Source organism: Corvus kubaryi, unplaced genomic scaffold (genome assembly GCF_017639235.1).
Source record: "Corvus kubaryi isolate FWS band 111438036 unplaced genomic scaffold, C.kubaryi_AGA036_p1.0 37284, whole genome shotgun sequence".
In the NCBI taxonomy this organism is placed as follows: domain Eukaryota; kingdom Metazoa; phylum Chordata; class Aves; order Passeriformes; family Corvidae; genus Corvus; species Corvus kubaryi.
Window position 1 is genome coordinate 7,158,549 of NW_024581088.1, and position 24,920 is coordinate 7,183,468.

Sequence of the window (24,920 nt, forward strand, 5' to 3'; positions counted from 1 at the left end):
CAATCCAACTCTTCCCCCTGCGGATGTTACAAGTTCTTCCTGGAGACAACATCCCTTGTGACTCTGCTTTTTCTTTTGGTGCTCTGAATAGGGATCAGCTTACCAGGAGTCCTTTATTCCCGAAATAATTTCCATTAATCACTCATCATACACCACTTTAAACAGAAGCCGACAGACTGTGGGATGTCTAACACCAGCACAGCATCTCCCGACTTAAATAAAAGCTGAAACGAAGGGCACCCCAACAGGCAAAAGGAGACTTCTAAATAGGAGACAAGAAAACTTCTTCAAGATGTCCCTAAGAATTGAAATGGTTTTATACAGCTACTTTAAATACAAGCAGGGAAGCAGTACCATGAACCATCTGCTCTTCATGGTATCTGCTCACAAAAAAGTGAATTAAAGGAAAAACAGTAACGTGCTTCATTCTGAAGCATCACCCTGCAGTTTAGCATTTGTGATTTCTCAGCACAGCTGCAAATTAACCAACTCTTTTAGCACCTTCATGCGACTTTCAGTTAAAGGGGATGTCAATGCTTTACTTCAAAATGCATATAAAGGAGTTTTTAACCCAACATAAAAACTCTGCAAAGTTTTGCTGACTAAGACTCAGACTGGAAACACATTAAATAAAGTTTTATTTTACTGAAGTTTGAACTCAGAAGACTAGAGATTCCAGATGTGTTTATCCCTGCAAAAGTCAGGTGCTAAATTTCAGCAGAATTAGCACTTTAAGCAGTTTGGCAGCCAATTTTCTGTGGTTAACTCAGGTCTTCCTATTTCCTAAAAGCATAGAAACCCCTTTAAAAACCACACATTAAAGTAGAAAGACCATCAGAATACTAAACACTGCTATGTACCACAGACCCAGCGAAGTCTCTAACAAGAACACAGTGTACTTTAGGGAAAAGGCTCTTAAACAGCTTTTTAAAAGGCTCCAGAATAGATATTTGCTTAATTTCAAGCTAGAGAGCCTCTCATAGAACATTTCATGATGTACTTGAAGGAACTAAGGACAAAAGAGACAGGAAGATTACAGCAGTGTCAAGGTTTTGCTGGGGACTGTGCTGGGAATCTGGGTGATGTCCTGGCCCATCTCCTGACCCTGCTCTCTGAAAAGTGGCTCCTGGGCCGGCTCAGACACCCCCACACACCAGTCATGTTCACACACTCTGGACACAGCATCACCCACCTCTGGGGCGCATGTTTGTGTCACTCCCATTTGCTATCGAGGCACATGGATATTCCTCTTTTGTTTTCTTGTAATTTTCTCATCATGGCAAACCAACAGGAGGGCCAGGAATGGTGCTGACAAACTGTTTGTTTTTATTTAGACTAACTGGCTTTCGGTCTTTTCGCCACAGAGGAATGCGGCTGTTCTACTTTGCATTTGTTTTTTGATTTCTTCATCTCTTTTACAAAGCAAATAAAGGAAAAAAAAAAACAAACCAACCCTAACAATAACAACAACAAAGCCAGTGACAAGCTCTTCACACGCCACCATGCAATGAGCCCTCAAAAAAACCCAAACAAACTAAACAAACAAAAACCCCAGTGCAACTCCTCCCACAATTTGGGTTCATTTTAATTCAGCATCGGGTTGCAGAAAGCAAGCAGCAAACTAACAGAAGGACAAAGATAAAACAAATTATAGCTTTTTACACCTTTGTGCCAATGAGATTCCCCCTTACATTATAATCTGACCAAGGCAAATTTATCATTTGCCAATCAAAACGACCCTACACCAGCCCCACCTGCCATTTGGAGTGTCACAAAACATCAGCAATACACCCAGAACAGGGCTGTCCGCGCCTGTCTGTCAGCTAGAGGTGACTGAGCCAAGCCACAGGTACCCGCCCGCTCCAAAGCATCCCATTGGGATACTGTAAGAAAAGAGGCTGCAGGGCAACAAGAGGCTCAGAGAAGCAAATTCATTCTCTTCATGTTGGCAAACAAATCACAGAGAGTGAGGAAATCCAGCACATTATACATGGTAATACCACCGTGCAGACAATTCCAAGCTCAACTCAACAGGGGTCCCAATCCATCCTGGGCACTCCAGACAGCTCTGGACCTTGGGATGAACTTACTCTGATCCACCTCAGTGCCTCCACTAAAGCCACACTGCAAGTCAGATGTCACAGATCTGTGCTCTTCCAGGGAAAAGCTAGAGGTTTAACACTGCAACTCAGACCCTGACCTGCGGAGTTCCCGGGCAGGAGCCAGCCCTGGCCAGTGGGACAGCATGGAGCTCATTAAGCCATTGTGAGAAGTGTGTGAACAAATGAAGGAGTTTGCTAATAAGTGACAAAGATCATTTGTTTAAAAGAAAGGACTCAATAATTTCTGGTTCAGCAGTCTGGATTTAGCCTACTTGTAACAAAGGTGTTTTGAGGAAAAGCATTCTGCTTAAATGGCTTATTGCAAGTAAACCAGAGAGCCCAAAGGGCTGAACATGATGTTGGTGAGGGGCAGGTAAGTACTGGATAAACAGGGATATGCACTGAACAAGGAGTCTGTAGCCTCAATATACTTAGAAGCGCCCAAATTTATAAAGCTGCCAACGCCAAGAAATGCCAAACCTACATGGAGATCTTCCAGTTTGGATTTCTGTGTCACTCCCAGCCTTCAGCAACTCTGGGACTTGTCTCAACTTTACCTTTACAGGCTTTTCTTCTCCTCACCCTCCCTCGTCCACCAGCTGATGTCCTTGAACCAGAAAGCTTCTGTCACAAAACACTTGGTTAATCCCACACAACCCAGCAATAGGTGGCTGCAGAACAGCTATTGCCAGTCTCCAGTTCCTTCCCAAGATGCTGAATCCAAGCTCTGGCCCAAATGCACACACAAACCAAAGGGGTGGCTTTGGGATACTTCAGCAAAAGTGTTCAGTATTAAGGACAGGAGTGAGTTTTGCTCCATGTGTTTGTGAAAAGTTGAGTCTCCAACCAGCTGCTATGAAACACCATGGCTGGAAACTCAAGTTGCAGATTTGCTCTGTACACATTACATCCATTACACTGGAGAAAAATATTTGCTGAACTAGTTTTAGGCCCATACAGGCTGATAATTTAAATGCTGTTTGTCAGACCAATGCAGGGGAGACAGCAGCTCTTCAGAGCCTACTGCAAAATGGGACACAGAATTTTAAACTTTCTCTGACCCCACAAACACTAGTAAGAAGCAACTCTCAAGAAAGTTAGCCTGAAGTTGTTTGAAAAACAATGAAGCAATATTTTAACCAGGGGCTCTGTGATAAAGGTACAAGGACGTAGAGTCCTGCAAAAAAAAATCCCAGCCAGCTATTAACTGGCCCCAAAAGGTCTTTCTTTTTCTGCTGATAATTTCACTGGGGTCCTTCTGCTTTGTGGTCTTTAGAAAAATCCCAAGCATTTCCAGAGACAGGAACATCTGCAGATGTTTCAAGACAACACCATCTCAGAGTCAACTCCACCATTTAAATCCTTTTAAAACATTAATTTGGCAGCCCAACAGCGTGGGCTTCCTAACTAAAACATATTGCTTAAAAAGGGTGGTGCGTGGGGGGTTTGTCCTTGAAACACTGGTTTGTGGCTCAGGTTTTGATCTGATGTCCGATAACCATCTCTGTCTCTCTTCCAGCCCTTACCAGGAAGGATCGGCGAGACAAATACCCACAGCTTCCAGGGGAATAAAAGGAAAAGCCAAACAGGAAAAGTAGTTATGAACAATACAGCCCTGGCTTAGTTAATGATCAACTCTGCACAGACCATACTACTTTTACCCAAATACCACAACCTATTTGAGTAGTGTTTAGTAATCAGTGGGTAGTAAGAGGCCTCTTAAGCATCGCATTTGTTTCATCACAAGCAGCAAAGAAATAAAAAAGATGAGAAATCCCCGACAACTCTGCTCTGTCAACAGGAAGCCCATCCACTGTGCAGGGTGAGCTCAGCTGCGTGGAGGGGTGGGCAGGAAGGGTAAGGGGTCAGGTTCCCCTGCCTGCACATTCCCATCACATCCCTGATGGAGTATGAGGCTGTCTTCGGCAGCCTCATACAAACCCTGAGCACACAATGCACACTTAAAGGGAGAAAACAACTGCTGCAGTCTGCCCTGATCCCACCAGCCTCTACAAGAGATGAAGGGCTAAACAAGTGCTTTCTGCATTTCAAGCACCTCCAACCAGAGCGACCCTCAGCTCATAAGGCAACTTCAGTTTAGAGCTGACAATGGCAACTGGAATCACTCTTCTGATCTTCCAGTCTTTTTGCAGCAGTTTCCAAGCATCTCCTCCTCAGCTCTTGAATATCATCGACTCTCAGCACAAAGGTAAAATACTCACAAAGCTACAGTGCTTTACAATGGCACAGAAGCAATTAAAGATTTCCAATAACACGCTGCTCAGAAGCTTGCAGTCTAATTGCTGAATGGTCAAGGGTTTTGGCAGCAACAACACTGTGAGGAGATAAAAAGGTTGTAAGGCTTCCCATACAAGAAATAAATAAATAACCAGCACTCCAAAGAATGGCAACAGCAGCCACACACCTATCTAAGTTCCTGACTTGGCACTTGGCACAAGTCAAGATTAGGTGGTCATGAAATTTCCCACCATAAAGGCCACAGCCCCTTGACAGAGGAAAATGAAAGGGGTGGGGGAGGACAAGGGCCAAGAAGACCGGGCACACAGACAGGTTACAGCACGGAGGTGGCAACACAATGAGCCTGAATTACCCAGTGTTGTAATTTACTGTACAGTCTGTAATTACCTGCACAGCCTCAGAACTTCCTCTTCTTGTGAAGAGTTGTTTCTTCACACTCTGCACAAGGGTTGTCACTTAGAAGAAAACTGATTACAGGAGAGAGCAACAGGCTGCTAAGCCAGGTCTGAAAGGTTATTTTGTGTCTACTTATTGCTGAAAATAATTCAGCTTAACTTCTTGGTTTATTTTTTTCCCCTAAGAGCTCTGCCATAAACTCACAATGCTGTCAAGAAAGTGTCTACTCCTGCTCCTTTTTTCCCCCCTCAAAGTTTAAAATACATATAAAAACTGTGAGTTAACATCTTATAATAGAAAACAGACTGGTACAAGGCAAGCAGGAGAACCATGGAAAGCAGTGAGTGTATCTGTGCTTTTAGATCCATCTGGCTCCCGAGTGTTGGAGGATGAAGGAGTAAACAGGACAGGGGTGCTTCAACATGTGCTCGATGTGTGCCCAGGGAGGACTCCCACTGCAGCCTGGCAGAAAGGAAGTCAAGGCAGAGTCAAAAGTATTTAAACACAACAAAACATGCCCCAGAATGCCAGGTGGACGTGGGTACCCAAGTGAGGTGGTCAATCCTCAGGTTCAGAACAAAGGCTGAGCATTCCTCTGCACCTTCTGGCCCCACTCCCTGACTGAGCAAGGCCCAGTGAGACTCACACAGGAAGGATGTGGCACAGTGAAAGCAAGAGCTGGGTTTTCTCAAACCCCAAGTGAGTGCCCTGATCACTGGGTCATCCTGCTTTGTCACTGAGATAAAGAGGAAAACTGGGTGACAGAGGAATCTGGCATTATCAGAGGAACTTGGAAAAGCCACTTCAGGGACACCAGCAATGGATTAAATAACTAAAACTTGGCCAGAGGCAGAGGAAGCGACTACAGGCAGGAAGAACTGATCCATGGCAATTCCTCCAAGTTTCTCATTAAAAATTCTTTGATATTTGCAGACTATCTGAAGCTTTGCTTTTTTCTTTCTATCTTTTCCATCAGCTGCCTTAGAGTTTTAGTAGACCAAAGTAAATTTTGAATCCTACACACAAACAAACCAGTTAATCAGCAGAATTCCGCCTAGGTTCAGTGAGAGTAGCAAGACTTTCTGGAACAAGTTACAACTATAAATTCTGAGCATTTTGATAAACACAAGTCTCCCGGACATTATTTGAATCCTTGTGAACCTGAAATGAATTAGACTCAGACCAGCTGACTACATTACTGACTAAAAGCGTCAACACAAGAGTAATTTCTGCTGATCTCTGAAAGTCAGAGCTGATCAGCCAAATACATCTACTAAAGAATACACTGAAACAGAAGTTTCTGATAATGTTTGGGTCACCACTGCCCTTCCCACTCCACAGAGAACACATTTTTAGCATAGCAAACAACTAAATCTGGATTTTTAGGTCTTGTCCATGATGAAATAAGGACATCCAACATTAATCAGCCTTTGTGAACTTGTAATTAGGAGCACAAACTTTAAACACTGGCCTTTATTACACCAGCCCGAGAGCTGCAGCACCATCCTGATTGAGAACACTAGCAAAATATTAATCCAGCACTCAGCCCTGTGAGAACACTTCTTCGTGGGCCAAAAGCTCTGTCATTCTCATGCTTATTAATCTTCCCTTACAGGAGGCAAATGACAGTGTAAGGTCCACTCTGATAACTCTGTTATCTCTCTCCCCAGAAAAGGAAAGGGTGGTCCTTCCAACCAAGTGTCCATTTAAACTACCACGAGGCACTTTGCTGCAGGGATCCGTGTGACATGTGACGGAGGGAGCAGAGACGAACAGCATTTCCCCTCTCTTTTGATCCCTTTCCGTACAGTCTCCAAGTGCGGGTTAAGTGTTTGAGCGGTGGATAAAACAAACACCTTAAAAGCACTTAAACTGTTACCTGGCTACCTACTCTAGCTCGGTAAATCATCCGGAGTTCCAAGGAAATGTTTCAGCCTACAGTATGTTGGGGTTTTCGCCACAATTCCAGAATTACTGCAACTTCCCGAAGCCCAGGGCATATCCTGTTTGCATCACTGCTTTGGAAGAACAGTTTAGGTATATCTCTGTTAAACCTACATTATCAGCAACCGCAGGGAAAGCCCTGATGTTTACAGGCAACACTGTGAGCGGAAAAAAATTACTAACTAAAAACATTTTGGGTTGAGTATGAAAGGCTCAGAGACACTTAACTAAACTGATTACCAACTGCAGCAGTGATTGCTAGCGCTCACAAAAGAAGGCACAGGAGAGCTGGGGACTCATTTCCATATGAAGCATAAGCAGAGATATCTACTAAAGACCTCGTAAGTGCACGGCAGCTGCAGTTCTAGCAGAAGCTTCTTGTGACAAGAACACAGCTCCAGGTGGGACCCAGCACTTTATCCCACTATCTGGAAGCCTTTCATGATGTTTCCAAGAGATAAAGCAATCCGTTGGCTTCTTTAAAGAAGTATCAAGCGTGGCTAGACCACAGTGACTATCTCTCTGTACTCCTTATCTACCACCCCATAGCTGCCACTTCCCTCCTTAATCCCTCCAGCCAAACCCCACGACTCAGGCAGTGGCTGTTAATTGTTTATAAATTAAATGATTATTCATATCTGCATATCAAAGGCGGGTGTGCAGCTGGAGAGCCTGATTTTCCATGCGGCTTAGCTTGGGACACGGAGACACTGCATTTTGGGGCTGCCCAAGACTGACAGTACTTAACAACTGGCAGCAGCTCACGTCCCTGCCTTGTCACCCGCAGGTGCTGAGTGTAAGGTCTCGGTCCTGCTCCTATGGCTCCGACCTGGGACACCCCAGCCCCGCAGCCCCTCTCTGCCGCTCTGCGATAAGCCGAGAGATCAGATAAAGGGGCTAATCTCTGCTTTGAGCCCAAAAGACGGCCTAAGTATGCGGGCAGGGGATCTGTACCCCGCTGTCAGCGCCAAGCCCGGCTGGGGGGCCGCGGGGGCCCCGCACCGGCACCACACGGGAAACCAGCGGCTCCGGCGGGAGGAAGCGCAGCCCTGAGCTGCCCGGGCAGCTCCCGTGTAACCGTGAGAGAAGCGCTCGGATGGGACTCGGAGTACTGGTAGTGGAAAAAAAAAATAATCAGGGAAGTGAGCGGTGAGGGAGCAGCAGCTGCCGGGCGCCGCCGGTGCTTATCAGCACTTCCAACACTGCGGTGCCGGCCAGGGGAAAGTTTGCCCGGAGGCAACCGGCGGCGGAGCGAACTACGGGGAACGAGGAGGGCGAGGAGAGAGGGAACAGCGGAGTGAGAGCAGCGCACGCCCGGGCAGGGGGAGCCGCCGGGAACCGGGGCAGGCGGAGCGGCACCGGGAAGGGGAGTCTCGGGGAGTCTCGGCGGTGTGTACCGGTACTCACAGCTGGGCGATGGCGCCCTGGGAGATGACGGCGTTATCGGAGAAGTAGGGGATCATCGCTCCCCGCCGCGGCGGCCGCCCTGCCCCGCGGCATCGGCACCGCCGCTCTGCCCCGCGCCCGCCGCGCCGCCCCCGCCGCGCAGGCGCGGCCCGAGGGGCGGGGTCAGGGCAGGCTCCGCCCCCTCTGCCCCGCCCACACCGCACGTGGCGGCGCGGGGCTGCGGGGACAGCGAGGGGACACGGGGGACCGGGACACGCGGGACGGGGACAGGCGGGCGGTCCGCCCCGCTCACGGGCCGGAGTTCAGCTGCCGGTTCCCCTAGCGGGCGGCAGCGAGGGACGGGGCACAGCGCCGGGCGCGGGTGCGCTCGGTTTTTCCTTTTCTCTTCCCTTTTCGTTTTCCCCTCCCTTTCTTCCCCTCCTTTCCCCCCTCAGATGTAGGCTAGCGAGGCTGCACGCCCTGCATCCGGGTTTGATGCAGCACATCAAACGATATTTTGCAAAAGGCAGGCAGCGACAACTCGGGTGCTTAGGAAACGACCTTAATTTCTCTCCTGCAGGAGACGGGGGGGAGAGTTCTTGGCAGTAACTTTCATATGCAGAGACGCGACAACTTGCTTTCTGCCAAAGGAGAAGAGAAGCAGCTGCCTTTCAGTGCTGTTTAATCTTTAGCTCCATCGCCCCTCGAGAAAAGGAAGAAAGGAAGTTATTTAGAACAAAAGTCTGGTCCTCTGGCTGCTGGGAATTCAGATATTACAGTGCGAGGGAAACTTAACACAGTTTTCCACTGGGGAGAGGCGGGGGCAGCTCGATCCCACCCTGCACTGCCCATCCCAGATCGGCATTCTCCAGCCCTTACATTCAGCAAGCAGCGCGGGCGAACAACCGAGGAGCCTTGGAAGCAAGCTCAGTTTTGTGTTTCCCATAGGAATGCATGACATCCCAGCACAGAGGAACACGATATACCAGCCTTAACTCATCTGCTGTGGGTGGCACATGCCCAGCAAGGAGGCACAAATGAGCTGCCAGGGGAAGATGTGAGTTTAAACACATCTACTTGTTAATGACATCTACTCAAGAATAAAAAAAGTACCAAGGCATCACTGCAGAGCTTCCTGTGATCTGGGAGGAGAGCTGGAAGCCAAAAGCTTCATCAGCTTTATTTCCAGTTATTAACTAAAAGTTTCAGAGAAGCAGAGAGAGGTTGAAAAAACCAACACTGTGATGGCAGCTGCTTCAGGTCTTGATAGGAGACTTGACAGGAGCAAGAAAACACTTGTCTGAAAGGTCTTGACCATCCCCACTTCAGGGATGGGCAGAGAAAAGGGCAAAGCAGTGCAATTTGTGATTCTGCGAGTTTTGCTAGGATATTGTTTGGTTGCATTAATTTAAGCAATGTCATCCTATATAGCCAAGAGCGCAGCTCTGGTAATGGTGCCTCACAGCTGTAAAGAAAATGCAGTGCCAGCTTGCTGCAATGCCAAAAAAAATCATTTTGTTAGGCAAGAATGAAGTCGGCTGCAAGAAGCAATGGAAAAATCGGGACATTAAGAAATGGAGGGTAACTCAATCCTTCCAGAGGTCAAGAGACTGGCAAGAACCTCATATTCAGTAGTAACACATACCACACATTCACAGACTGAGAAACAAGCCCAGAACTTCTGTTCTATTCTAATTAATAACTTAAGGGCTTTATTCAAGCATTGTAGAAGACTAAATGTACTTAGATACTGTCCAGACACGTCAGATTTCTTACACGCAACAACCATTACAAGGCAAGCCCTTAAAACCTGCTGAAAACAAGTGCACTGATTAACTACAAGCAGCTACTCATAACATATGGATAATAGATTTGTAAATGAATTAGTCCTGGATTAATACAATCATGCTCTGCATCTCCATATGCCAGGGAACCAAGTGATGACAGAAATATCCCATTTGTTTTCTTTTTGAACCTTTAGAGAACAGAAATAGGAAATCCTGAAGTAAGTTCATATCTTGTAATCTGCACTAATAAAAGCTATTTGAACCTGGGTTTGTTGCCAAAAAGACTGAAACCCCAGCCTGAGACTGGCACTGCCTCCAGGTACACATTAGTGAGATTAGCATTTCTGTTCCCACTGTCCATTTGTGTAGACTCAGAGAATCATTCAGGCTGGAAAAGACCTCCAAGATCAAGTCAAATCTTTGACCCATCACCACCTTGTCAACTAGACAACAGCACTAAGTGCTGTGTTATTTTCATATTTTGCTTTTTAAAATCAGACTTAAGGAACAACTCAAATGTCTTTATTAAAGTTGCTCCTATGTTTAGACATAAGTAAAAGTTTAGACTCAGTAACTCGATCTCTCAGCGTGCAAGAGCAAGGAGCACGCAGAAAGAAGGGGATGCACGAGATGGGAGTTTAGGCAGCAGGTCACAAGACAGCCAAGAAACTGCTCCTGGCTGGAAGCAGGTGCACTCTGCTGGGACAAATTCACAAAGAATTTAAAGTGCACGAGATTGCAGTGATGACAGGTAGCAGCCTAAATCACCACCGTGCCGCAACAGAGCATGTGAGCAGAGCCATTAATCACTGCATGACATGATGTAAATACGCCCGTCTGGGGTCTCCAGTGCTGCCCAGCCCAGTGCACCAAATGACACTTTGCTGCAGGGAAAAGGGCACTGCTTGTCCGAGTTCTCCTCGGCATTTCGCACTCCCCAGGAGGCCATGGGATCAGCGGGGTCGAGCGGAACAGGCAGCAAACTCTGCACGGGACTGCAACACCACAAGCCTATGGGACAGCAGGATCCATTTAACCTTTGAACACCACACAAACTAATGAAGTGGAGTTATATACAGCACGTGAGATACACTGTAAAAACACCCATCCCAAAACCTTTGCTACACTAAGGCAGCAGCTAGAACCAGTTATGGAAGCACAATGGAAAAAAAAACTAAGATAAAGAACGTGAGAGATGTCTGAGCAGGCAATTCAGGAGGGCGGAGCAGAGGCAATGCCACCAGAGCTGCCTCTGAAGAGAAGTTTGAGGGGTGGAAGGGGAACGTGCATGCACGAATCTCTCATATTGACTTGTAGTGTTCGGTCTGGGAGACAAGGCTGACAACATATTGTTTATTCATACAGTCATCATTTTCACCGGTGTCCGCATTGCAAAACTACACCATCACAGCAGCTCGCACCAGTACCTTCAGCTGTCTCGCTTTCCTGCTGCATTTTAGCAGTTTCTGATCTTGCAGTGATGTAATTCTGTGTCCTGCACTTGCTAATGGGCTTTTCCTTGGCCAGCCCAGGCCTCAGTGCACAGGTCAACACAAAGTGCTCCAGTCAGGCTTGGCACTGGCATGCCCACATTTGACACTTGCAGGAGGCATGCTCAGAGCTGGACACCCAGTCCTGTCAGTGCACATAGTCTACATGCAAACAGGGCATTCATCAAGCTTCTGTTTCCATCCAAGATCAACAGCTTCAGGCTGAACTGCTGCTTCTTGTCAGACCACAAAAGGTGTGGGTGTCATCATGTTCCACCCACTCCTATCCCACAGGGGCTTGCTGAGTGTCTGCTCACATGTTAAGATGATTAAATCTGGAGCATGATTGTCTTATTAGGCATCTTCAATTTTTAGTCTACACTAAGGGGGACATGATGACCTCTTTTCATTTTAGAGTACACCTACAAGCAAGATTTCCTCTGGTCCCCTCAGTTCTCTCTTTTTGAGAGCCCTAATGAACACAATATACTGTCATAGTCTCTAACTCCGGTGGGTGTGAAGGGTTGGGTATTAAGTCTGTTTGGACTGAAGTCCAGGAACTCTCTACAAAAGCAAGTAATGTTCTCTTCCTACAAATATAGAAAGTACTATAGCTGTAACATCAGTCATGTTCAAGGTAAAGGGGACAGTGGGAGGCTGTCACACATAGGAATTCTGCCCTCAATCATTATTATCAGCATCACAGATAAGGCAATGCAGAACCCAGACCCATGTTTTCAGGGGATTATGAAAAAAACTCGTTAAGCTGCTGTGTTAGACAAACAAACCTCCCCCTCACCCCCAAGCACATCCTCTCCCTGCCGAGCAATGTGCCACAGCCGTGCCTGCTCAGCCACCTTTACTGCACATGTGGAAAGTTTGTTCTTTACTGTTCAACAGCTGTTTCCGGTGATATTTATGAAAAGTCACAGAATTTTGAAAACAACACGTCCCTGCCCACAGCCGAGCATGGGAGTCTTGCACAGGCACCGCCGGGGAGCAGAGGTAGCAAGTTCATTTCCGTGTGCAGAGGTGGGGCCAAGTCCTTTGTTTTTCTCACCGGCAGCTACACTCAATCTTTGCCCACAAAAGCAGCTGTCGCCACATCAGCTCTGATGGGAAAAGGGTCCTAAGGGGTAGCCTTGAAAACTTTGGTGCCACAGTGAGCTCTTTGAGGGTCAAAGGACCTGATGACCCTGCTTTTTTGGTGGGAAGTCACTTAAGTAATCCTTTTGCTGTGAGGACATGTGGCTTTAAGCACTGAACAGAGTTGACAGATGAGTCTGAGCGGATTAAGGGTCCAAATAGATGATTTATTTGGGAAGAGCCTTAAATTAGTGCAGCAAACCTGTAAACAGGTAGAGACTGAGTGGCTGAAAGCAGCACCTCCTGCAGTCATCTCCTGCTGCTACCTCCGCACCTCAGAGGAGAAGTTGATCTGTCAGAAGCCTTCTGGATGTTTTTAGCATGGGAGACGAAGCCTTCTGCATTCTGCAGCCCAATTTATCAGGAAAACATGAAGCAATTTCAGTAGCAGCGATCATAAACAAGCCAATGCACGCAGGGCAGAACGAGATAGAGTACAGCACAGACACAAAGCTTTCCCAGTGATTAACAGACATACCACCCACCAAGGCACAGCTTACACACACCAGCTGTATTACACACGGCCAGGGAAACTTAACCAAGTAATTATAAAGGAGTCCATATCTAGTTAAAACAAAACAAAACAAAACAAAACAAAAAAAAACACCAAAAAAAGGCAGGAGGAGACAGGAACAGGGAAAGCACGCAAAACTGTACTTTAATCCTGAAGAACCAGTCAGAACAGGAAGCCACATTCTAAATTTGGTTATTTAAGCTGTCAAAGAGTATTTCTGTTTCCAGTTCTTGAGCAAAGAAATCAGACGAGTACAGGAATAGGGAGATAAGCATCACTGAAAGAACAAACCCTTGCTTTTAAAGCCCTTTGGTCAGCTGCCCATCATGATCGATGATTAGGCTGCCTAGTTGAGAATTCAACACCTATTTTGCAATATTATCAGTTCATTAAAACCTTCCCTCACCAGCCCCACATCCAATCACTGTATAGTTTACTTATCATTAAATCTTCGAGAGTCTGACACAGAGAGGTCAATGCTCAATTACACCTTTTTTACAGAGCTGAAGCAAAGATGACTGAAGGGACCCGAGCAGGAAAAGGGACACAAGCAGCAATGTCTGCTCTCAACAAGCAACACCAGTGTAGGTAACATATTATTTCAGTGACCTGTGGGAAAGAAAGATCTAAATCCTCCCAACCGTCAAACCATCCACTCCCCCAGTTTTATAAAGGAATGATTTTGATGCAAAGACACCAAAGAGCTGAATGGCAATGAGTCCAGAAACCCTGGCTCAGATTATCAAAATACATTTAAGTGTCTGAAATCCATGAAGTGGTGAAAACTCTTGAGGATTCATGTTTAACTTTGAAGTCTTGTGAAGGTGTCCCACCAGGAAAGGGAATTCCAGAGTTTCCCTTTCTATTCCTCTAGCTTAGAGCACCTGGTTCATGCTCAGCAGGAGACAGAAGCACGTATGGAATCCTTAAGGCACCTCCTGGTCAGCCCCTCCTCTGTGAACCTCTGAAGGGGCACAAGTGCATGGGAGCAGCTGTTCTGGACTCTAGACCCTTTTGGTAGCTGAAGGATCTGACCCACCTTCATTCCTTTTACTTCCCCGTTTGTCCTTGCCCTGTTCCTCATTCTCCTCTGTTCACACGCTTAGAATGACAAATGCAAAACCACTTTTCATAAGCATTCAGATTTTGAGCGAGCTCCCTGTGTTTACCCGGTAATTTGGCAATGCAATGATATTACTCTGCTTGATACTTCAGCCTGAAGATCACACCTGAAATCATCTCACACATTATTGTGATCCACAAGTATGTCATCGGACTGGACATGTTGCAACCACAAACACAGACCTTGCAGTGAACTAGCCCTGAAGATACCTGTTACTACTCTAATAAACCCAAATTTTACTGCCAGTTCAATACCTTTGCTCACAGTTTAGTGATAAAAGAGCTGGTATTCAAAAATAAAGGCCACTGTAATGAATCGTGGCCCACAGAACTTTTTCTGGTGGTCAGCAGAGCTAGCAGATGACCAGAACTGTTCTTTATCTCGGTATTACACTCTTCCCCAAGCAGCTGTAGTAAATGCCAGAGAGAGGCTGAGCTGTCACTGAAAGGAAAGACAGAAAGATGAATTCAGGAAACACATTCTAAAGATAAGGTTCATACTACAAGAGCTTAGTAATCTCCAGCACGGATAAACACACGTTTTCCTGTACACCACACACAGTCCCTTCTTACTCAAGATCTGGAGTTAACAAACTGTCTTGCACACCCATTAAAGACCCAGCTGGTTGGTTCAAGTACCAACAGAGTAAATGTTTGGCAGCTGCAGCAGCAAGCAAAGGCAGCACAAGGAAGGTTTAGTTGCCAGAACTCCCAACGCACGGCTTTTGGAAGTGTCTCTTGTAACACCAGATAGGTTTTAAGGATAACCAGGAGTGCCAGGAGCCTGCCACAGGAGCACCAAATGCTGATGATACACATCTCCAAAAGTCACAGCTGTCACAGGATGCTGCAGATCCACACATCTCAGTGTGGAGTGTGAATGAGCCTTCGGAAGTGCAGTCAATTCAGTATCACACGATCACCCCCCCACTTCTCACAGGGACTAACACACATTTTACAACGGGTTTCAGTTTAAAAATCAAACAGGTTGGCTTACAGTTTCTTGAGCTGCTGTCCTGTAGAAGGAAGCACATGCACCTATTTCACTTACTATTTGAAAAACAACGTCTATACTTCTATAAACCATCAGCTCCTGCATCAGACTGTGGTCTTCCGCTCCTAAAACAAAAGTATTTACTCACAGCTTGAGACCTTGAGGCATCTTGGCACATCCAACTGTTATCATGGCAATAATCTGATTTGCTTTCCTTCCCAGTTCACTCCTGGAAGGAACTATTTTGACTAAAAAAAAAAAACAAACCAAAAGGTAACCATACTTGTGCTGCAAAAGGTGTGGGGTTTTTTTCTTTTTAAATTATAATTTAACACCACACTCTTGCCTCCACTTGAAGAGGGAAGGACAAGCACTTTCTGAGAACATTTTCAGGTAACAAGCCCCAGATTTCAAGCAGGATGTAATCACCTTCTGTGGCACCTGAAGGGAACGACAGGCTCCTCAGCTTTACCTGAGCAAACTGACTTTAGTCTGACCCACTGCCAGACCATAAAAGTTCAAAGAATCCCTCTGAAGTCCCTGGCAGCCTCACTAGGCAATACAGTTCACCCAGTTTTATATGCAAGAGTTACTGAGCAGCCTCAAATGCTGCATTTCAGCAACCAGAGTGGTTTCAAGGCACACAGAAGTGGTAAAATCAGGATAGTGTGGAAATAGAGGCACCATTTAAAACATAAAACCCAAAAAGCAAGCAGCAGATCCTGACAGCAAATCCAACGCAGCTGCAGCACTGCTGCTTCGCCGGCCCCGGAGATGTTGTTGGTCAGCAAAACAAAGATGCTGAATCCTTGCAACCTTGGCACAGAGCACACAAAACCTGAATGTCAATACCTCAGCGGGTGTAAACACAACTCACAGCTCAATACACGTGAGTTTTAGGTAAATTTTAACAACCTCGGGATGCTGCAAAGAGCTCGTTAACACAGATGCTCCATTAAGAGTGTATTCAGTGTGGCAGCAGCATGTCTGGGGACAGGAGAGATGTGCAGGCCAGTTTAGCTCCACAGCCTCCAGACAGCCTAATAAAAATGTCAGAACATAGCTATGAAGGTAATAAATGTAATAAATAGATTGTTCAGGACATCTGCTTATGCAGCACTGTCTTGGTTCCATTAGCCAAGAGTGACAAGGACTGGCTTGATCAGGGGCTCCAGAGCAAGAACCTGTGTCAGGGCTTTGGGGATCTCACCTGTAAACTGCACGAATGGTCACAGCTACAGCTGGACACAGAGACATCCCCATGGCTTCCCCCAGAGCAGGGCCTGGATATGAGAAAAAATATTCCAGAAGCCAAGCTGGTTTCACCTATTTGTTCAGCTTATTCATAGCATTAACTTGCTGGGGTTTTCAATAATGGATAGAAATATTTCTAGAAATCAGGTCTGTGTTCACTATACCCAAGTACTTTCCTCAACAGGAAAACAAACCATTCCTCTTTGCATCAACACAAAAGAGTTCGACAGGAAATGCCATTGCAAGCACCTTCTAAGGATGGTTGCAGAGCACACAGGAACTCTTTCTGCACTCTGATAGCTCTTTCCATCTAATTAATTTCCATCCATTAATTCCCAAAGCAGAAAGCTCCTCGCTCCAAGATGGTGCTGGCAAGTGCAGACTTGTCAGGTCATCTGAATGCTCTGTAGAGCAGGTTTAAGTTTATACAACGTTTTCACACAGTTCTCCCCTGTCTGTGAGACCCAGTCCAGGCAATCACAGGCTGTGCAGAGACATGGGGACACAGGAATGGAAATGAAGGTTCTACCAATGATTGTCAAGAGTGACCACTGCAAAAATCTTCTGACACCAAACAAGTCCATGTGCTTATGCTTAGGTCTTCACTAATTCCCCTGCAAGCATTAACACCTTTGTGCACTAAGATCCTATTTAATAACATTTGAAAAGTTATATTATTAATGTAAACACACTTTTAGTCCTACTACAGCAGTACTCCTGGCTTCAGTGTCCAGTTAACAGGATGAGTTTGGACATGCCTGATGCCTGACACGCTGAGGTAGAATGTAAACACATTTTCCATGACTGCAGGAGACAAAAGGTCTCCTTGCCAGAAGAATTTTACAAACAGCAAAAAAAAAAATCCCACCCCAAACACTGACCATTGACTGTAGCTGCAGCCAGGTCACCTGAGTGAAGCTTCAGGAGAACTGGGCCCTGCCCAGGCAGGCAGTGAGGAATGTCAGGCTGCTGCAGAGCACTACCTGAGTGACACTGTAGCTGGAAACACACCTTTCCTTTTAAGCCAAACTCAATCTGTAGCCTTTTTACTGTCTGGATTTTTAATAGCTGCTACTTGCTATGTTCTTGTGAAAACTGGGGATTAGATATACTCAGGAGCTGTTTATGGACATCTGCTGCTCCTCTGCAGCAGACTCCAGGTTCACTACTTACTCCATTTGACTCTATTATTTTTATCCTGCTGTAATCAAACACATTTAACACCCATCCCCCTGTTTTCCCCCAGAAGGAGCTTGGTTTTAGTTAGCTTTGTGACCCCAGTAACAGGAGTCACAGAGCTTGGATCACCACATCAGCGGCAGGTTGTCACTTCCTACCCCCGGAAGTTATTTCAAATATATTAAAAAAATGCTCATTTCAGACCTAACCTACAATGGTTGCTAAGCGCCCACAACAATTAAATACCTCCCATCCTTTCCAATACATTATGTATACTGAGATCAAGTCATGAGTTGATCTTGTGACTGCTGGAAGGCCAAGAGTGAAATGAAAAATCGGAGTTTAGCCGAGTTCAATCTGAGCCTTCGGGAATTGTGCTTTCCAGCTTTCCTCTCACTCATGAAAGCTGTAAAATGAAGAAACAGCAATTCTTAAATCATCATTTAGGGCTAGAAGACTGAAGTAAACAGGGCAGTCACCTTCCCTGAGCCACAGATTCACAGAACTACAGGGAAATCATGGGAATGTGCAACCAGGACAACTTTTTCTTTTGCAGATTCATCCAAGTTGGCCCCAAAACACAAAGTCCTGATCTCATTCAAGCATTTTAAATACTACATATTATGGCTTCTGTTGCTACCTACTCACACAAACAACATTAAGCAAAGAACTGTAACAGTCAGAGAGCTCATAAAGGGAGAACCAATTCACCTTCACTTCCCCTTTACTCCCTCTGGAGGGAATCTTAAACCTTTCACAAAATCTGACTGCAACATTTTAAGCCAAGAAAGTGCTCCTGCCATTGGAGAAGTCACCTGATATATACAATTTCTGCTTTTATTAAGTTCAGCTGAAATAGTTCTTTTGATGGCTTAGAGGAAAGGGGACAAAGCTTACAAGACCCCCAAAAGTCTTACCCTTCAGACTATACCTACATTATAAAAATCACCATTTATTCTTGTCAGTGTTCAATCAACTGTTTCAATGTTTATTTTTTAGCAAATAACATTTACCAAAAAATCAGGTCTTCCTGGAGCAACTGAAATCAGCATTTACAAGAGGTGAACACCTCCCTGCAAAACAATCCCAGTTAAACAAAAAAATTGCTGCAAATTCTCAGTGTCTCCTAACTCTGGAGTGTAAGTTTGACTGCTTGCATCAGCAGCAAATACCCACACATCCACTGAATGTGCTATTTAATCAGCAGGTGCCTGTATGGATCAGATCACCCTTGATGGCAACAGGGACTATTTAACCAGAGAACAGGAGTTTATTATTCTGGTTAGAATACTCTGAATACTCTGATGGTGGACTAAATCCTGAGAAGCAACACAAGACACTGGAGGGAGCTACAGAAACAGCAGTTTGGAGAATATATTCACTGACATCTTTGCCAGCTGTTCCCCATATATATTTTTTAGTGTGCAATCCGACTTTTCCCATTTCCTGCTGCAGCAACCCCGTTATTGGGAGCATCACTGAGGCCACCGTTAAATCCATTTTTCAGTAAGGCTGCATGAGACAGTTGTGCAACATCAACAACAGGCAGAAAGTGATGCATGTTTGCAGTACATGCCAGAGGAACAACTAAAGCCCCGTGGAACATTCCACACAGCAAGGCATCCTCGAGGACTCTTGTGAGCTTTGAGTGACAATCTTACCTTCTGGGCTGGGACCGGCATTCCTCTTCCCCACTGTCTGCCTCCTGCATACATAAGGAAAGGAGAAAAACATTAATATCTTTTAATATATGCAGAAAGCAAAGGCTTGCATTTCACTGGTTTGATTGTGTAAGGCAAGGGAACTCTCCCTGCTCCTGCATGCAGCTGTCACTAGAGAGGAACTCACTTTCTGCTCAGCTGTCACTTCATGTTCTCTCAAAAGCCTTTTAAAAACTCAGCATTACAGGAATTTTTGCCCCTGCAGGATTTTGCATGCTTTTGCACAGACTTCCAGTGACCCCTGCCAAACACGGCAGGCCGAGAGCCAAAAACATAGTTCACTTCTGGGCAAAAATCTCTGGGTTTTTATTACCTTTATGGAGATCATATTAATTCATAGTCCAGTGTCAGCAATCAAGTGTAAAAATCCACAAAACCAGCATGTAATAAACCTGACAAATAGGACTGGGTGAGCACAAATCTGACCAGAAAGGAGAAATTTGACATATTACGCTGCTTTAGATGAGATATTAATATGCACAATCTCTAATGTGCTGTGGAATTTTACTAGGCCTACCTACTACAGCCCAAAGCAATACCTCAGCAGAGAGATCTCAGCAATTAATTCTGCTTCACAGTACATTTACATACGCCCTGCCAGGCACTGGAGATGGGGTACAGGATCTGTTTTATTAGTGAGAACTTACTGTGTTCGTGCAGGTCTGCAGAGAAAAAGCATTTTAAAACATACTGAGGGTTTTGTCAGGGCAGGGGCATCCCATGAAAACCAGAGTTGAGACAGAGGAAGGAAAAAGATAATTTTGTTCCTGGTTGCTCTGAGCTTCCCTCCTGCAGGTCTCATTTTGAGTGGTGAATTTTCAAGCCACAGCCAGCAAGGTAGTTGCAAGAGACCTGTGCCACTGAGAGAGTTTCACACAAGGGTGACGCTGGATGTGCAGTGACACAGTGACAGTGCTCTCCTTCCCAGCACTGCCCCTGGCCCAGACTCCTCTGAACAGGCTCCAGTGATGTTCTCCCATGAACAACCCCTGGGGAGACTGTACAGCTCTTCTGAATTCTTTTGAACTACACTCTCTGTGCTTATTGGATGCAAAGGTCCAGTTTAGTTCACTTTGTAATCAGAGTAAAATGCAGATGCTTCTGCTGGATATTCCTTCTCTCTTATTTCAATGATATGAATCTGTGATACATGAGAATAACTAGAAAATGCTGCTTGCTACTGGTCTTCTATTTCTAAGAACAGGACTAGAGCACCACTGCACCACCAAGTCATTCACATGGAGCCACCTGCAACCACAAAGTCAAGCTAAAACCTGCAGACCATCTACAACAAACAAGAGCTGGCAGGAATACCTTCTACTCATCATACCTGAGAATTGGCTCAGCAACTCGGTAAGGAGGTAGCATTCCTGACCCCTTCAAGATGAAAACACCAATGAACTCCACCGTCAACAGCAAAGGAGCTGTTGCATCATTCAGAAGGTGCAGATGAAGAGCAGCCACGGGAGCAGCAGCAGCAGCAGAAGCAGCTTTTTAAGACCAGGGAGCCAAGTCCTTGAAGATTTGTAACCCTAATTACCAGCATTTCCCAGGATAGAGTACCTTCATTTCTCACCCCAGCACCAAAAAGTGCAGGCAATTGTGCCAGAACATAAGCTCCAACTGAGTTCTCTGTGGGTTTACAAGAAATTGATTTTTTTTTTTTTGGGGGGGGTGCGAGAAGCTTCATTACATGTAGAATTGCTAAAGACATGATGGGGTTTTTGAATAAAAAGTGTGTATTTAGCTAGAGAACAAGTTCCTCAAACTCCACAGTTAGGCAAAACAACTGAAAGAGCCCTTGAAGTCTCGTTTGTGCTGCTCAGGAACTCAAGCTATGCAAACATTTTTAGTATTATAATGAATGGCTGTTTCTACCTGCCAAGAAAAATCCTTGTCACAGCAATTGGCAAGCCTGGTGTGCCATAGCCAAAAGTCCCACAAATGACAGGAGAAGATCCTGAAATATGTAGATCATGATCTTAGCTCCCCTCAAAATTCAACCCTCAAGAGCGCAGTGTGGAGGAGGCCAGACATGGCCCAATTAATCACCATCTGTCTCTGCTGAAGCTCTTACATCTCTTTGATATCAGACATAGATGTAGCAGGTTTGTGTGAGGAGCACATTCACTCAGAATATAACTGACTACAAAAATAACTGTGGACAAGTGTGATTTGAGCAAGAGACCCATTGCCAGTACCTGGGGTGCTGCCTGGAACAAAATTAACCTTCAGGAGCCTCCTCCTCTTCTCATCAGCAACTCTGACCAGCCTGCAGCCAACTCCTTCCCTGGACTTCGTGTTTTGTCCTGGATTTACAGAGTGGTCAGATTCAGGTATCTGAACCATCTTCACCCCATCCACTGTTCCCTCTACAAATGCATCCACGAGAATGTGGACAGAGGGCGAGAAAGATGATACAGCCAATGCTCCCCTATTTCACATATCCCACCCCAAGTCCCTGCTGCCATTCCCGCTGTGCTGTGGTCACTGTAAAATCCTGCAGCCCCAAAACATCCCCCAAATCCCCGTCTGGAGCCCAACCGGCTGCAGTAAAGCTTCTTCCCGCTAGAGGGAAGGGCAGGACAGGGATGTGCCCGCTCAGGTGCCGCTCCAGGGAGGAACCGGCTCCAAGGGGACACGGCTCCGGCATTGACACGACTCCTAAAAACCAGCGCCTTCGCGCTTTCTTCACGCTTTCTCGCCACTTTCAGCGTATTTCCAAAGGCGAAGAAGTATTGCTGCCAGTACAATTCACCAGCCAAGACACGGATCAAACATTCCTTTCCGAGGACATCTTTGAGAAGGAATGTGCTCGGACAGCATCCTTGGATAGTGAACCCAGCCATTTGGAGGTGTGACCTGTGACGCCACTCCAGCTTTCACAGCTGTTTTTGCACAGGAGGGGGCAAAAACTTTGGATGCTGCCCCAGCCCCGGGTTCCCCGTGCCCTGCAGCACCCGTGATGTGACCACAGCGACAGAACCAAGAGACGGCAGCTTCCACAAATGCTCCTTGGGAGATTCCTGATGCTGGGTTGCTCCAGCCTCAAACCAGCCCGCTCCACCAGCCTGCACGGAGGAGGAAGCTGAGCAGCACTGATGAGCTCCAGAGGGAGTCATGTCCTGCTTTCCTTGACCAGAAACAGAGGCCTCAGGGGAAATGGAAGGAATGAGTCGCATAGCTCTAAACTAGGCCACGATATTAAATGCAGTTTAAAGTGAAAGATGAAAAATTCCATCTCTGCTCCTTTCAGGCCATGTAGGACAGAATATGCAAAACATTAATCCTGTTTGTGCTTTGATCCACTGCCAACTATCTGTCATCAAAAGGGCAAGGGAAAGGAGAGAAATTTTGGAGTGCTCTTCTGTTCTATACAATGGGAGTCACTCCATGTCACGCAAACAATTCTGCTCTTATAAATCTCTTTTTTGCAGATTGATGTAATGATAAAAAAGATTCAATCTCCACTCTTACGTACAGGGACTGGAGCTGCCTGCCTGGATTTAACATCAGGAACATCACAGCAAGTTCTTTTACTGTAAGATATGATTATTAGCCTAAGTCATGCGCCTAATAATCACTACATTTCTATTAACCAAGGAACATTTCACACAGACTACACCCTAAAAATACAGCTTTCAAACCTGAAAAGGATTCCCATTTAATAACTGCTGGCTATGTATGATTTTATGCCAACATACCTGACTGTGTAGACAATGCCTGGGAAGTGTTTTTATCAGGAGTAAGTGGTCACAGCCAGCAATATCAAAAGAGCACCAACAATTTAGAGAGTTTTCACCCCCTAAGTCAACATTTTGTTTGTAGCTGGGAGGTGAACACTTCGGACACTTCTGTAATTGTGTAATCACAGAAAATTAGTTAATATAGATCCCCCCAAACCCACAGCAACATTCAGATGTATCCATGCCATCAGAGGGGCTTTTCGCTTAACACGGTCAAACATCCGCCATGTGGACAGCTTTGGACTCAGTCTCAAAGGAGGAGCCACAGAGCAAAGGACTTTAATTAAATGAGCAGTCTCCCTGCTCCCTGCTCTCTTTCCCTGGCTACATCCCGTCCAGTTGTTCAGACACACACTAAGTGCCTCTGAGCCAAACATGACCTTTCCTGGGAAGAAGGCAGCTGCTTCAGTCAAATCAGAGGCTGTGCATCCAGGCACTGATCCAGTTGTTAAACCATGCAAATGCTCCTGCTCCTTTCACAGCATCCACCAGTGTCCCAGTGTCCCTTTGTTTGGGCTACAGCCACACAGAGCACTGCACGCTTCTCCATACGAGAGCTCTCCTCGTGTGCCAGCAAGTATTAAGCAAGTCAGTACAAAAGCCACCCTCCCACAACTATTTCCCAATGCATGGATAACCCAGTCCGGTCAAGTCTTGCAGAGGTTGCCACTGCTGCAGCCACACAGCCTCTCCTCCAATGAAACACAAGGCACACTGAGATAAGAGCATCCACTCTATGATGAGATTCCTTAGGGCTCAACTCAACTCCTGACACAGACACGTAGTGACAGTGGAGATGGCCTGTGGTACTCAGCATCTGCACAGAATTGGCATCGGATGCCCAAAGAAGCAACTCAGTGGAGGCTTATGAAGTTCCAGGTATCAGGGTCTGTGCATGGACATCACACAGAACTGAAGTTCATCGCCTTCCAAGATGAAGTATTTGACAGATTCCTGTTCAACAGCAGACCCTGCATAGAGCCGGTCCTATCAATAATCTCCAGTCATCTGCTGGAACAAAGCAAGACAAATGTTTGAGTCGCACTGCCAAATATCTATTACACATTTCTGTAGCAGAGGGACTTTCCTGCAGTAGTTTGAGTTGTATCAATCTCTTAAATAAACTGTGTGAGCAAAAAGCCCACACATGCTGCATTTGCAGTATGGCTGAAGTGCCAGCAACAACACTGCCTGGGAAAATGAAACAAGGGCTGACTCCAAAACCTAGGTTGATAGAAGGTTCCCTTTTTTCTTGCAAGAAGCCCAAGACTACACACAAATTCACTGGGGGTTATGGGGAGATGCAGAACTGTTAACAGGTACCACTTCCAGTCTGACCATGTCTATCAGCGGTTTGGTACTAAAAAGGGTGATCTGGCCACCAAAAAAATGGGCATCCAGAGTCTGCAAGTTCCACAGCTGCAAAATGGAGAACCAGAAATCTGCAGCAGTTTGTGTGAACCAATTTACTCAGCGTATTTTGGAAACCATTAGTGTGGTAGCAGTGTGCAAGTACTCAATAACAGAGGGTAGGTCTCAAAGCTGAACTGAAAACGAGTTCACTTCAGAGTCCCTCGGTCTCCAGAGATGGTTAACCTTAACCATGAATAAAAATTATGAAACTAATTAATGAAGTCACCTAGCATGCTCTAGAGAGGAAGCTCACTGCTACTTTTTGAAATACTTGTATCTGCCACCAAACGCATTTTAAAGTAGAAGCTGCTACCAGGAACCCTTTAAGTTTGACATAAAAGTTCTTCAAAAAGCTGAGCAAACCAGGCCACAAACAGGAAAGGGGAGAACTGCACTGTGTTTTGCATAGTGCTTTTACCTCTCCAGAGCCATAGGGATAAGGGATAAACAAGCATTTCTCCAGCCTT

The 24,920-nt window shown here is 45.8% G+C and overlaps 1 protein-coding gene across 3 annotated transcripts in view; it reads right to left on the bottom strand.

Moving 5' to 3' along the window:
• The window catches only part of SSH2 (slingshot protein phosphatase 2), an 88,176-nt gene that overhangs the window by 40,163 nt on the left and 23,093 nt on the right, over nt 1–24,920 (bottom strand). For 2 of the 3 annotated variants that reach the window (XM_042026247.1, XM_042026248.1), the window contains one exon: nt 19,235–19,278. In XM_042026247.1, the coding sequence (XP_041882181.1) occupies nt 19,235–19,278 (44 nt within the window). Of the gene's footprint in view, nt 1–8,108; nt 8,219–19,234; nt 19,279–24,920 lie in introns of those variants that run through there. The other variant, XM_042026249.1, reaches the window with a different exon arrangement.